This window comes from Oncorhynchus mykiss, chromosome 10 (genome assembly GCF_057628025.1).
Source record: "Oncorhynchus mykiss isolate SJ-2025 chromosome 10, ASM5762802v1, whole genome shotgun sequence".
NCBI classification, from domain to species: Eukaryota; Metazoa; Chordata; class Actinopteri; order Salmoniformes; family Salmonidae; genus Oncorhynchus; species Oncorhynchus mykiss.
In genome coordinates, this window is record NC_143031.1 from 71,107,428 (window position 1) to 71,121,964 (window position 14,537).

Here is a 14,537-nt window from a genome sequence, read left to right on the forward strand (position 1 = left end):
AGTAAGATATAGGTGTGTGTGTGTGTGTGTGTGTGTGTGGTGTGTGCGCGTGTGCGTTGAGCGAAATCTGAGTTTGCTCACCATAATGTGAACTGAAAAATATTATGTGGGTACTGGGTACAGTATATGTAAACATTGAAACGAAGTTAAGTCAACTTTGGAATATAACTAGCATCACCTTGAAAGCTTGATAGGGCCTATACAAAATATCTGATAACATTTTTCGATGTAATAATTATTGTTTTATTAATTTGGAACCTTTTAATGTTTCAAATATTTAGTTAATTTAATTGAGAATGAATTTTCCCATGATGAAATATTTTGATAATACCTAATTTAGCTACTAACAACCATTTCCCATAAACAAACAGAACAACAGGTTACAGTAGGCTATTTTACGGGATCCTCTCTCTTACGGGAAATAAAAGTACAAGTGTTTCGTAAATTATAAAAGGCTAAGCACCTCTCCGTGATTTTTCATGTCCGCAGGGTAGGGGTTTAGTCGAGTTGGCGCATTGTCACACACAGATGTGCCTCTTTACCCTGACACAACACCGTGACGGACTCAAACTCAAGACCCACAGTCACTCAGGTTACATTCACAAGGCGTATAACAGCCCCGAGAGTCCTGTCAGATTGTGTACCGCTGGAGCCCAACTTCCAGAAGCCACTTTCCTAATTCTCCAACCAAGCCTTATCGTCCGCGACGTGTCCTCGGAGCATACAGCTGATTTAGCAGAATAAATATCGGAGAGTGCCCGGGTCGGGACTAGGGAAAACTGTCTTCTCCTCACAAGCATAGGTTTATTCGCCTTTTTTTCCCGAAGACGCTGTCAGCGATTTCCCTCTGCATCTCCTGGTTCACGTTTTGGAAGGGGACAGTAGTGCCTCTGCCTGCATTCATATCCCGAGACCGACGGTGTGTTCCAAAGCAACGTATTCTGTTCTGCTCTGACAAGGAACGTATTTTCTCATTGAACCAGACAGTGTTCATTTCTCAGGATCAAAACCTGAAACGAAGACGCGTCTCCGTTTTCAATCAAATGTCATAAAACTCTTATTGCGCACGAGTCAATACTTTTCTTGCGGGGACGACGCCGACTTTTTAATTACTTCAGACTGTAATATATCAGGGGAGAAGTCCCCCACTTGAGGGCGAAATCAGACATTCGAGGACGGCAAGTTCGAGAGCCCAGGACCCGGGTCTTCCATATACAACATGCAGAAATGGTAAATATGATTTTGAAACTGTTTACCCATTCAAATGAAGCCCTGTATCAGGTATGAGAGCTGTATCAGAGCTGGATTACAAACATTGATATAACTTTTTCTAACCGGCGCCTGGCCTGTATGGCCTATTATTGCCCCAAGAAAGTTGTAAATAATTAATGCACACAAATAATTAATGTATTCGTGATATTTTGTTTACTCTTTCCACATACTTTACAAATATTATATTTTGTTTTGGATATAGGCAATATTTAGAATAGGCTTTTATAGACTGTTATTATAATACAACTTCTATTTAGCCTACCTTATGTGAACCTTATTCAATCAACATGTTGGTGGCCCGTATAAAACTCCCTCACTGCAACGCACATTATTATAACATTATTATAACTTATAATAAATGAGAATGAATATTATTTTAGGCTTTACAATTTTGTTGTTTTTGTGTTTCTTGATCTTGAAAATGGAGCTGTGTGATTTTACCCCAGGTGCCCATTGTTGAGCACAGTCAGACAGACAGTTTAACCATACTGAAACTTTTTACAAAATGTCCCGAACATATTTCCCCCCCTTAAATTTATGGATGTACACGGTCAGTGATAATTGTCACTGATATTTGTCACGATGTCACTTTCAGATCTTGTTGATCGTTAGAGCGTGCATAACGATTATACAGGGACATTTTTCAGTGTCAACTACTCACTCCAGTCTTTGGCCTACACAATGACGCCTACCTTTGATTAAACAAATGATGATAGAATACACAATAAAATATACTATTTTAAATGCTATTTTAAAGATGACACCATGTAAAGCAATGTAAAACATCATCAATAGTACATTTCTGTATATATTTACACACTGCTTTATCAAAAACATATCATAACAAAATATGTTCCCACTATATTGCACTCTCAATTTGAACCCTTTCCAAACAGAACTTTATCATTTTGTAAACATTACCATATGATGAATATAGTCCTGTGTTACACATTTAACATGCACGTAGTACTAATGGGTTGAAATACTTGAACAACTTTTGAAGTGACTTTTAAGTGATTAATGTGTGATACAGTGATACTCGTAGCTCTTGGCTTGGGTTCATTTGATTTCCTAGAGTGTACCAGGAAATTGTGCAGCTTCCTAAAAACAAACAAACACACAGCCTACAGCTGTGAATTCGATGTTATTATAAGATGTTTTCAGTTTTATTAAATACAGTAGTTTTTAGGTGTTTTTATGTCTTGACTTGAGGGCCCACATTTTTTGGGGGGGTGTGTATCAGAAAAACTATTTTTGCAACAGCTGGTTGAGTACATGTATACAATCTAAAAGACATTGTATTGTTGAAGACTGAACCATTTACAATGTATTAGCGTACAGTGTTAATACATTCTCTCTGTCATGCATTCCTGTAGCCTACGTGTGTGTCTATGTCTATGTGGCCTTGCTTCCACCTTCCCTAAAAGTCAGGCAATCGGAGTTGAGCAGAGCAGAACACAGAGGCATTTCATGCCAGAGTAACACATTTCTACATGGACATTTCTGAAGGGTAGAGGAGTCGGGAGAGAGGTAGAGAGAAAAAAGATCACAGGCCCCTTCTACACCACAGAAAAGAGCCTGTTCCCTCCTTCACTTTGACTGCTCCACTCAGTTTATGGGTTCAGCGCTTTGCATAATGTTTAGTCCTAATCTGGGGAGCCTGTCAGTGATGTTTCATGGTTGTGCAAGGGCTGCAGTCAGAGAATGCCTATTTGCATTCCAGGAGTATTATTTGATTACTTTTATCTGCTGCTGCTACTAGCCTGGGCCTTTTCGCATGCATTTCATCTTGCCTGCCATGTCGCAAGTTGAAACTCCGTTGTTCCTCTCTCTCTCTCTCTCTCTCTCTCTCTCTCTCTCTCTCTCTCTCCCTTTCTCTCCCTTTCTCTCCGTCGAGGTTCAGACAAGGAAAGGACAGGGGAAGTAAAGTAGAGGAAGGGAGACAAGGAGAGCTAAAAAGGGAAGGAGATGGGGGGGTAAAGAAAATAAGACAAAAGTAGAAGATTGGAAAAGACAGTAAAAGTGATACATGGAACGAAGAGTGAAGGGAGGGGAGAAGACAATGAAGAAGCAGGAGCACTTCTTCCATGTAGCAGACAGAGAAACTCAGGGCCAGAGTTGTCAGACAGCAGCGGTGGTGGGCTGGGATTCCTCTGGGCCTTGACTGAGGAGTTGGAGAGGGGAGCTGCTGGTTAGTCTTGAAGAGGGGAGCTGCTGGTTAGCCGGTTCAATAATCTCATGGACAGGTAGGGCCAGTCTGGACCCCCTGAGAGCCAGTGTTAATGAAGAGCAGGGCTGCTTGGTGCTCTCTTGCTCTGACCCCGCGCCGCCTGTCCCCACCGCCTGGATCATTTGATCTCTTCTTCTTTTCTCTCCTCTTTAAGGAGTTTTTATGGTATTTTTTCCCCTCTCTCCCTCCTTGTTCTCTCTTCATTGAGACTGGAAGGGTGTTACGTGATGAGGTTGAACCCATTTAAAAATATGGCGGTGTTTTCTCTCTTATTTGAGTGTCTTTTGTGATGAGAAGGGATTGTGTGTGTGCGCGCGCGTGTGTGTGTGTGTGTGTGTGTGTGTGTGTGTGTGTGTGTGTGTGTGTGTGTGTGTGTGTGTGTGAACCGACGCCTCATGTCTCCATGTACACTTTTTGCAGTCACCAAGATACTTTTGTCAACAAAGGGCAGGAGACAGATGGAGGGAGGGAGGGAAAGAGAGCCAGGGAAAGAAAAGGAAGTGTGTCACCCAGACAGGTATCTACTGCTTCTGCCCGTTCTGCTCAAACAACACATCAATAACCCAGAAACACGTCAACAATGCTCTTGTTTACTCAGTGGAGGGGTGGAACACCATGCCACACACATGCACACTTTTGTATTGCTCTCCTTGTGTGGACCATATAATTGATTCCTATCCAAAATCCTATTTTCCCTAACCCTAAATCTAGGGTGTGAATCTCCCAGTCAGACACCCCAGGGAGTCCATCTATAGGTGTCTGTTAAGGGCAGGATTGAGTGGGAGCTGCTTCAGGCTTTGTGTCTTCATGACTTTATTACTTGCCTGATGTCTCATTTTCATATGAAGGTCTTAAATAATGTTTTTGTTGTAATTTGACTCCTCCTCAGCTTTTGTAGAACCACAACATTTCACATTGACAACCTCCCTTCAAATCAAATCAAATTGTATTTGTCACATGCACCCAATACAACAGGTGTAGACTTTACTGTGAAATGCCCTTTCCTTAACCTAACCTAGACCCTAAACCTAACCCTAACTCTAAAGCTATACCTACTGTAACCCTAACCTTAATTCTAACCCTAAACCTAACCCTAACACTAACCCTAAACCTAACCCTAACTCTAAAGCTATACCTACTGTAACCCTAACCCTAACCCTAATTGTAACCCTAAACCTAACCCCTCAGCCTAAAATAGCATTTTGTCTTGTGGGGACCGGTAAAATGTCCCCCATGTCCGAATTGTCATGTTTTACTATCCTTGTGAGGACTTCTGGTACCCACAAGGATAGTTAAACAAAAACCACACACAGCCTGATATCTCCCTGCTCCTCTCCACTCGTCCACTCTTCTAATAAAGCCTTGGTGTTAGCGATAGTGTGTCTTGGCAATGACAGAAAAGGTCATATTTTGAGAGAAAGGGGTTCTGAACGTCTTGGTGGCTGGAGACAAAAGCCTTTGAAAAGGACACTGAAACCGAAGCTGCAGGCATTAGGACTAAACAAAGACACTGTGAAATCTTAAAACAAATTAGATCTCAGGCAGTAACTTAATAAAAAGCACAGTGGGAGATGTACTTGATTTAAAACAATATACATTTGGTAGACATTAATTACCTTTTTCCCCCTGCGCGGAGGGGAAAAAATCAAATACACACACACTTGCATAGACTTTCTCCAATTCCCTCTTATGACATTCTGCCATTTGGACACACTTTTCCACCCCAGGTTTCAAATGAATAAATGAAATTATAGTTTTTACATGAAGATTTAAGATGTGTTTTGTCTTGTAGGCGTAATTGTCCTCTAGTTAATATCTCCGCCGATGTGTATCAGATCACAAGCCGAGTCTTAAGACTAGAAGCTGGGAGAAATGTTTGAGCTGTAAAATGACACTTGTTTGTGTACAGTTAAGTATTTCTCCAAAAATGCAATGAAGCACATAGGACTAGTCACTTTCTTAAAGTGAGGTTAGTCTAGACGTTGTATGTATCCCATCTTAATAATAGATTAATATGTTTCAAATTGGTGAGTAATCAAAGGAGAACTCAACTAACTGTTCTGTTTTACAGTAAAGGTTTGGACTGTTACTTTAAACATGCACAAGGCGTGTGCATTACACTCCTACAAACTCTTTATTTGTTCAAGAGGAGAAATGATAGCACCCGTTCAGACCAACTGCGGTGCTGCTGAGAAATACACGACTGTGCGGTTTATATTTTATTTTACGGAACACACAGTCACCATTCCTTTACGTTTCGGACGTCATTTTGCGCTGGGCCTAATTGATTTTGCACAGAACTAATTATGGGCCGCCAGTGTAAAATAAACACTTCAATGTCACCGGGTTGGCTAGGGAATGATCGGTAGGGAAATGGCAGTTCAGCTGTAATCCATACGGAGGATACATTAAGGGGGAGAGGAAGTCATTCATGTCGACGCTATAGAAATGGAGAGAGTAGAGAGAGAGAGTGTAGAGAGAGAGAGAGAGAGAGAGAGAGAGAGATATGGCTGTCTGTGTAACCAACAGGAGTCTCAGTGTAACTGAATGACTCAACTGGGAGGTATAAGGTTATGTGGTATAATTTATATTTTATAGCTCTCTCGGACTCACTAGCCTACTCCCTGAGTAAGTTGTTCGACGTTGTGCCATGTGGAAAGAGCCGGGAGATTCGGTGTAGAAATGATGGGAACTCCAGAACCCTGTCTGCCTTTCTTACGCTCTCCCACTCTCACTACATTTTTTCTCTCTTTTTCTCAGTATTCCTCCCTTTTTACTGTAAGCCCACCACTGTAAAAAGTATACATGACTTAACATTTTACGCCAACGAGGTAATTCATATTTTTAAGTTGAAACAACTAACACTTTTTACATTGCATCTCACTGAAGAGTTTTTTTTGTGTGGGTGTGAGAACCATTAGCCCACCTTCTAGTGCCTCGAGTGTCTTGGAGTAGACCCCCTTAGGCCACATGGAGTGATTTGAGTGTCTTGGAGTAGACCCCCTTGGGCCACATGGAGTGATTTGATTAAATGAGAATAATTTGCCCTAAAGGTGTCTTTCCTGCCTTCCTCCCCTCCAAAAACTACAGTGGAAGAAATCAGATATGACAAGATAAGTGGTGTCCCATGAATAATTCCTGAGGAACTGAAAAGTAGCATGTTGACTTTGGAATTATTTGCTTGAGTGTCTAACCCAGTCAGGGACAATGTTATTTTCACCTGAATCGACTTTTAACAATTCTCTCTCTCTTCCCTTCTTATTCTTTACCCCCACAAAACTTTCAGTTTTGAACATGTCTCTAAGCACTCATCATCATTATGCCACTTACAACCACGAGTTCCATCTGTCCTATGGAACCAGTTTAAAGAGTAACAGTATCAGATGGGTTGTGTCTAAGTTAGGGCCTGTGGTTTGAACACAGATGATCTGGTTGCTGGTGTTAGTGTTATTAGCAGTGGTAGAGGCCCACGTGTGAATCTCCCAGTCAGACACCCCAGGGAGTCCATCTATAGGTGTCTGTTAAGGGCAGGATTGAGTGGGAGCTGCTTCAGGCTTTGTGTCTTCATGACTTTATTACTTGCCTGATGTCTCATGTTCATATGAAGGTCTTAAATAATGTTTTTGTTGTAATTTGACTCCTCCTCAGCTTTTGTAGAACCACAACATTTCACATTGACAACCTCCCTTCAAATCAAATTGTATGTGTCACATTGTGCTGAATACAACGGGTGTAGACATTTTCCCGTGAAATGCTTACTTACGAGCCCTTTCCCAATAATGCAGTTAAAAAGTAAGAAAAATTAGTTAAATGAAATATTAACAATAAAATAACAATAACGATGCTGATCTAGTACGATGCAGATCTAGTACCATGCAGATCTAGTACCATGCATATCTAGGACGATGCAGATCTAGTACCATGCTGATCTAGTATGATGCATATCTAGTACCATGCAGATCTAGTACCATGCAGATCTAGTACCATGCTGATCTAGTACGATGCATATCTAGGACGATGCAGATCTAGTACCATGCAGATCTAGTACCATGCTGATCTAGTATGATGCAGATCTAGTACCATGCTGATCTAGTATGATGTAGATCTAGTATGATGCCAATCTAGTACGATGCAGATCTAGTACCATGCTGATCTAGTATGATGCAGATCTAGTACGATGCTCATCTAGTACAATGCATATCTAGGACGATGCAGATCTAGTACCATGGAGATCTAGTACCAAGCAGATCTAGTACCATGCTGATCTAGTATGATGCAGATCTAGTCCAATGCTGATCTAGAACCATGTTGATCTAGTATGATGTAGATCTAGTATGATGCAGATCTAGTACCATGTTGATCTAGTATGATCTAGTACCATGCTGATCTAGTACGATGCAGATCTAGTACGATGCAGATCTAGGATGATGCCTTTCTGTTTTGTGTCTTATTCTCTCTCTGTGACTCAATCTTTAGTTTATCTCACAGGAAAGGATCGGGTATATTTATATTATATTTCCACTCACAGTTGCTTTCAAAGAGAGCTCTACATTTGTGAATGACGTAATTATGAGTATGCAATGAATTACGCCGCGCACATCATTTTTTATATCTCTCGCACATTAATTGGGCCCCTCAAAAAGGTTGTGAGAGTGGTGAAAAGCTATTTTTATTAGCTCCAGTTCAAGCCTTACAGCTGGACAGGGAATTGAATTCGCGTTGGGTCAGTACTGTAACATGCGGCAGTAACTCAATAAGACTGATTGGATGAAATTCAATTGAAAGCTTCCTGCTGGGATGAGGTCCGGTGACAACACTGACAAATATACCCTGTATGTCTCTATAATTACGCCTATGTGATTAAATATATGCAACATGTCTTATGTTGTATGACTATATACTTACAATTTAGTATCGTGAGGGTCTGAGTGGGGAGGGGAAAACTGTTTTCTGTTATTGGCAGAGAGGTTTGGAACTCCCTTTATTATTGGTCTATTCACTAATTAACGCATGGTGACGTCACCACGGAAGGCCAAAACTCCATCCCACCAAAACAGTCTTCTCAAACAGTCCTTACGTTATCATCATTTTCAAAATTGTTCAGTATTATTCCAAAAATATATGCACTGAGTGTATAAAACATTATGAACACCTGCTCTTTCCATGACATAGACTGACCAGGTGAATCCAGGTGAAAGATATGATCCCTTATTGATGTCACTTGTTAAATCCACTTCAATCAGTGTAGATGAAGGGGAGGAGACATGTTAAATAAGGATTTCTAGGCCTTGAGACAATTGGGACATGGATTGTGTATGTGTGTGAGTGAATGGGCAAGACAAAATATTGAATTGCCTATGAATGGGGTGGTATGGCAGTAGGTGCCAGGTGCACTGGTTTGAGTGTGTCAAGAACTGCAACGCTGCTGGGTTTTTCACACTCAACAGTTTCCAGTGTGTGTCAATAATGGTTCAGACCCCAAAGTACATCCAGCCAACTTGACACAACTGTGGGAAGAATTGGAGTCAACATGAGCCAGCATCCCTGTGGAACGCTTTGGAGACCTTGTAGAGTCCGTACCCCTGACAAATTGAGGCTGTTCTGAGGGCAAAAGGGGGTACAACGCAATATTCAGGTGTTCCTAATGTTTTATTCACTCTGTGTATATACCTATATTTACAATTCAATATATTTGCCATACATGCCTATATATTTACAATGTTATGTATTCAATAGCCTATATCCACATTTTCATGGCAGATATCCTCAGGCAATCAGGAGAATATACAGTCCCTTCAGAAAGTGTTCATTGCCCTTGACTTATTATTATTTTGTTGTGTTACAGCCTGAATTCAAAATGATTTTTTTTCTCACCCAACTTCACACAGTGAAGGCTCCTCAGAGGAGGAAGTGGAGGACCATTCTCCTCCAGTGAATTTCATAAAAATAGAAATTTTAACCATAAAAAAGTTATCCTTTTTAGATAAAACTATACTAAATATAATCACGTCACCAAACAATTGATTAAAACACACTATTTTACAAAGAAGGTCTACACTAGCCTCAACAACCCTTTGTAGGGTAGCACCATGGTATAGCCGGAGCAAAGCTAGTTTCCGTCCTACTCTGGGTACATTGACTTCGATACAAATCCTAGGAGGCTCATAGTTCTCAGCCCCTTCCAAAGACTTACACAGAAATTATGACAACTTCCGGAGGACGTCCTCCAGCCTATCAGAGCTCTTGCAGCATGAACTGACATGTGTCCGGCCAGTCAAAGGATCAGATAATTAATCTAGTTCTGAAAGCATAAGCTACAGCTAGCTAGCACTGCAGTGTATAAAATGCGGTGAGTAGTTTACTCAAAGAGTTGAACAGTTTTGAACAAATTAATTTATTCCAAAATGAAGGAGAAGCAAGAGAGAAATGAAGAGATTTTGTTTTCACTTACTTAGCTTGCAAATGCAGCTAGCTAGTTTAGCCTACCTAAACACCCTGCTCAAACAGAGGGATGCTATATTAGCTAGCTGGCTATGACTATCCAACACAACACTGGAACTCTACCAAGTCAAGATACGTTTTTGATATTACTAATTTATTGCCACCGGGCTCGATGGTGTAACCTCTTACTGACTGTACAGCACACTAACGTTACTGTATGTTTGTACGGGTTTACTAACATGTTAGTTATATTAGCTATGCTGATTATGACGTTACTTTAGCTAAAATGGTGACAACGATGTAGGCTGTGTGTAGTGGTGTGGCTTGGGAAGGTTTTTTTTGCCTGGTCACACAAAACTGATGTGTTGTGCATTGAAGTCCACAAGTGAAGGGACAAGGTGAGAGAAGGAGAGTGCATAGAAGGAATACAGTGTGGCTGCTATGAAAGTGGACTGTGTTTACGGGTGATCAGGAGTGTATTCATTCTGCCGATTCTGTTGAAAAACATTTCTTAAACAGAAGAAAATGGAACAAAGCATACCTGAATTTGTCCAATAGAAACTCTCATTTGCAACTGTTGGAGTAATGATTACACCCTAGATCAGCTAGATGCAGGCAAGAGTGTGCAAGGCGGTATTGAATGTCACTGTCTGTCCATGTGTAATGCTCCGGGTGTCGTGGGTGTGGAGTCAAATGCAGGAGACAGAGAGTTCAATGCTGCGCGTCTTTTAATCGCACCAACGCACCACAGGGTGCTCACAAAAAAGTTACGTTCCCAAAACACAGGGAATCAAAATGTACAATGGGAAACAATCCCGACCGGGCACTAACACGTGCCTATACCACAGAGCCGAAGGTTACATAGAAATAATCCCGCACAACAACCAGGCGGGCCGGCTGTCTAATAAAGACAAACTAATTAAACATCCACAGGTGCTACCACTCAACATACAAGGAGGGGAAGGAAAAACAATCAGTGGCAGCTAATAGGCCGGTGACGACGACCGCCGAGCGCCACCTGCCCGGGAAAGGGAAACACCCTCGGTCGGACTCGTGACACCATGTGTCTGTCTGTCACCTCAAATTTGTCTCTCGACCTGTGTGCACCTACGTTGTAAACTTTCATTCATAGGCTAGGTTGTAGCAACCTTATTATAGGTACAGGGAAAATGTGAGTATGATGTAGTAGCCTAAACCTATCGATGTTACATTGATCTGGGTGAATGGAATATGAATGACAGTTATCCAATATGCTGTAATAGAAACAAGGCCCTGCTCTGACCGCCACTGGTTATCCATAATGACAAAGTTAAAAACAGGTTTTTAGAAATGTTAGCAAATTTATTGAAAATGAAATACAGAAATATCTCATTTACATAAATATTCACATCCCTGAGTTAATACTTTGTAGAAGCACCTTTTGCAGAGATTACAGATGTGTGTCTTTCTGGGTAAGTCTCTAAGAGCTTTCCACACCTGGATTGTACAATATTTATCCACTATTATTTTCTAAATTCTTCAAGCTCTGTCAAGTTGGTTGTTGATCATTGCTAAACAACCGTTTTTAGGTCTTGCCATAGATTTACAAGTAGATTTAAGTCAAAACTGTAACTCGGCCACTGTCGTCTTGGTAAACAACTCCAGTGTAGATTTGGCCTTGTGTTTTAGGTTATTGTCCTGCTGAAAGATCAATTCATCTCCCAGAGTCTGGTGGAAAGCAGACTGAACCAGGTTTTCCTCTAGGATTTTGCCTGTGCTTAGCTCCATCCCTTCTTTTCACTCTGTGAATTATGTTAGTATTGTGGAGTAACTACAATGTTGTTGATCCATCCTTAGTTTTCTCCTATCACAGCCATTAAACTCTGTTACTGTTTTAAAGTCACCAGTGGCCTCATGGTGAAATCCCAGAGCGGTTTCCTTCCTCTCCAACTGAGTTAGGAAGGACTCCTTTCTTTGTAGTCAGTGTAATTAATAACTTTTCCATGGTCAATGTCTGCTTTTTTATTTTTTACCCATCTACCATCTCTGCAAGGCATTAGAAAACCTCCCTGGTCTTTGTGGTTAAATCTGTGTTTGAATTTCACTGCTCGACTGAGGGGCCTTACATATAATTGTATGTGTGGGGTACAGAGATGAAGTAGTCATTCAGAAATCATGTTAAACACTATTATTGCACACAGCGTGAGTCCATGCAACTTATTACGTGACTTGTAATCACAATTTTACTCCTGAACTTATTTAGGCTTGCCATGACAAAAGGGTTGAATAATCAAGATATTTCAGCTTTTCATTTTTAATACAATTGTAAACATTTTCGAAAACAGAATTCCAATTTGACATTATGGGGTACTGTGTGTAGGAAAGGAACAACACATCTCAATTTAATACATTTTAAATTCAGGCTGCAACACAACAAAATGTGGAAAAAGTCAAGGGGTGTGAATAACTTCTGAAGGCTCTGTACGACATCCCCAGATGCAGTTGGAATTGATGATGGAATATTTCACAGTCCTTTGTACTGTAACTTTACAATACATCCCCAGATGCAGTTGGAATTGATGATGGAATATTTCACAGTCCTTTGTACTGTAACTTTACAATACATCCCCAGATGCAGTTGGAATTGATGATGGAATATTTCACAGTCCTTTGTACTGTAACTTTACAGTACATCCCCAGATGCAGTTGGAATTGATGATGGAATATTTCACAGTCCTTTGTACTGTAACTTTACAATACATCCCCAGATGCAGTTGGAATTGATGACGGGATATTTCACAGTCCTTTGTACTGTAACTTTACAATACAGCACCATGAACCTGGCTGACACGTTTGAAGTCGGACCCTGTGATTATAGGTAATAAGGTCATAATTATCATGGTCATAATCATAGTAATTAAGCAGTCTAAGAGTGATTAGATTTCTGTCTGTGTTGTGATCCCACTCTCCCATTTTTCCTGTTTTGGGACGATATTTAGGGTGGTATTGGGTAACGTCAGTTGCTTGTTTTGAGGAACAAGGCTGCTTGGGGATAGTGCTGACGGGTAGTGTGTACTGCCGGGAGGGGGACACGAGAGGAGCGCCTTCATCTCAGACGACTCCTTTCATGGGACTTTGCATTCCACCAAGGCAGAGTCAGGGAGAGGCACAAGACGAGACATGTCGCCCTACTCCCCCCTCCCCCATTTCCAACCCCTGTGCTTCCCCTCTCCCTGTGACCTTAACATTTATCAAAGAACCCCATGCTGGAGTTCCTCTCAGCATCTGTGCCCTGCTGGCGAGAGAGACCCACGTGCACTGAGACACACACGTGCACGCACACACACACACACACACACACCGTCCCAAGCTGTTTTAAATATGTGACTCTGCGGAGGGAGTGCTGTCCTTGCTGATCCCCCTCGGGGGTCTGAGGATTACTACAACCCCCCACTTCATCTCTCTCTCTCTCTCTCTCTCTCTCTCTCTCTCTCTCTCTCTCTCTCTCTCTCTCTCTCTCTCTCTCTCTCTCGTTTCTTTATTGTACCTTCTGTCACTTCATCCTATTCATTTAACCTTTCATTAGTGTCTGCAGACAGCCTCTGTGTCTAGTGGATGGTGTAGGAACAATGCCAAAAAAGCCCCACTGTTAGTTATTAGATTCTTTCGTCCCCCGTTTACCCCGGCAACCCAATATTAAGGAAAGAGACAGAGATAGAATGTAAATAAGAAAGAGAAGGAGAGGGGGTGGAGAGAGAGAGATAGAGAGGGGGAAAGCGAGGGAGAGAAAGTGGGGAAAGAGAGGGGGTGGAGAGAGAGAGATAGAGAGGGGGAAAGCGAGGGAGAGAAAGTGGGGAAAGAGAGGGGGTGGAGAGAGAGAGATAGTGAGGGAGAGAAGGGGAAGAGGGGGTTGCGTGGTTAGGGCACCAGCCCATCTCCCCGGGTGCAGCATGCAGCAGGCCCCTTCTGGACCTGTCAAGGACATGTGCCACATGTTGATAGCACACAGGACCCAGAGAGAGAGAGAGAGAGAGGGGGAGAAGTACAGAGAGGGGGGAGAGAAGGACAGAAAGAGAGAGGGGGGAGAGACAGAGAAAGAGCGGGGACACAAAGAGGGAGAGGGGTTTGAAGAGAGAGGAACACATGGATAGAGAGAGAGAGAGAGAGAGAGAGAGAGAGAGAGAGAGAGAGAGAGAGAGAGAGAGAGAGGGAGAGCGAGAGAGAGAGAGAGAGGGAGAGGGAGGACAGCAGGCAGGGTTGGCTTGGTCTGGCTGCTGCCGCGGCTCTGGAGGAGTTTACTGAAAACACAAACAGTTAGTGCTGGAATTCTGTTTTTAATGGGAAGAGGAGGGGACAGGACAGAAGGACCAGGGCTCCCTGCTGCTCTCATCCCTGCTTCTCTCTCTCTCTCTCTCTCTCTCTCGTTCTTTCTTCCTTTCTGTTTTTCTCTGTTTCTCACTCATTCTGACTTTTTCTTTCTTTAGTTCCCCTCTCCCCCTCTCTCTTTCTCCCTCTCTATCTTCCCCCCTCTCCCTCTCTCTCTTTCTCCCTCTCTATCTTCCCCCCTCTCCCTCTCTCTGTGTCTTCCCTTCCTTCTCCTGTGTTCTGCCACTTT

The 14,537-nt window shown here is 42.1% G+C and overlaps 1 protein-coding gene across 2 annotated transcripts in view; it reads left to right on the forward strand.

The window, feature by feature from the left end:
• Positions 1 to 471: 471 nt before the first annotated feature.
• bnc2 (basonuclin 2) overlaps positions 472 to 14,537 on the forward strand; it is a 233,773-nt gene continuing 219,707 nt past the window's right edge. For both annotated transcript variants that reach the window (XM_090187765.1, XM_090187763.1), the window contains exon 1: positions 472 to 1,230. In XM_090187765.1, the coding sequence (XP_090043891.1) occupies positions 1,228 to 1,230 (3 nt within the window). In that variant the 5' untranslated portion in view covers positions 472 to 1,227. The remainder of the gene's footprint in view (positions 1,231 to 14,537) is intronic.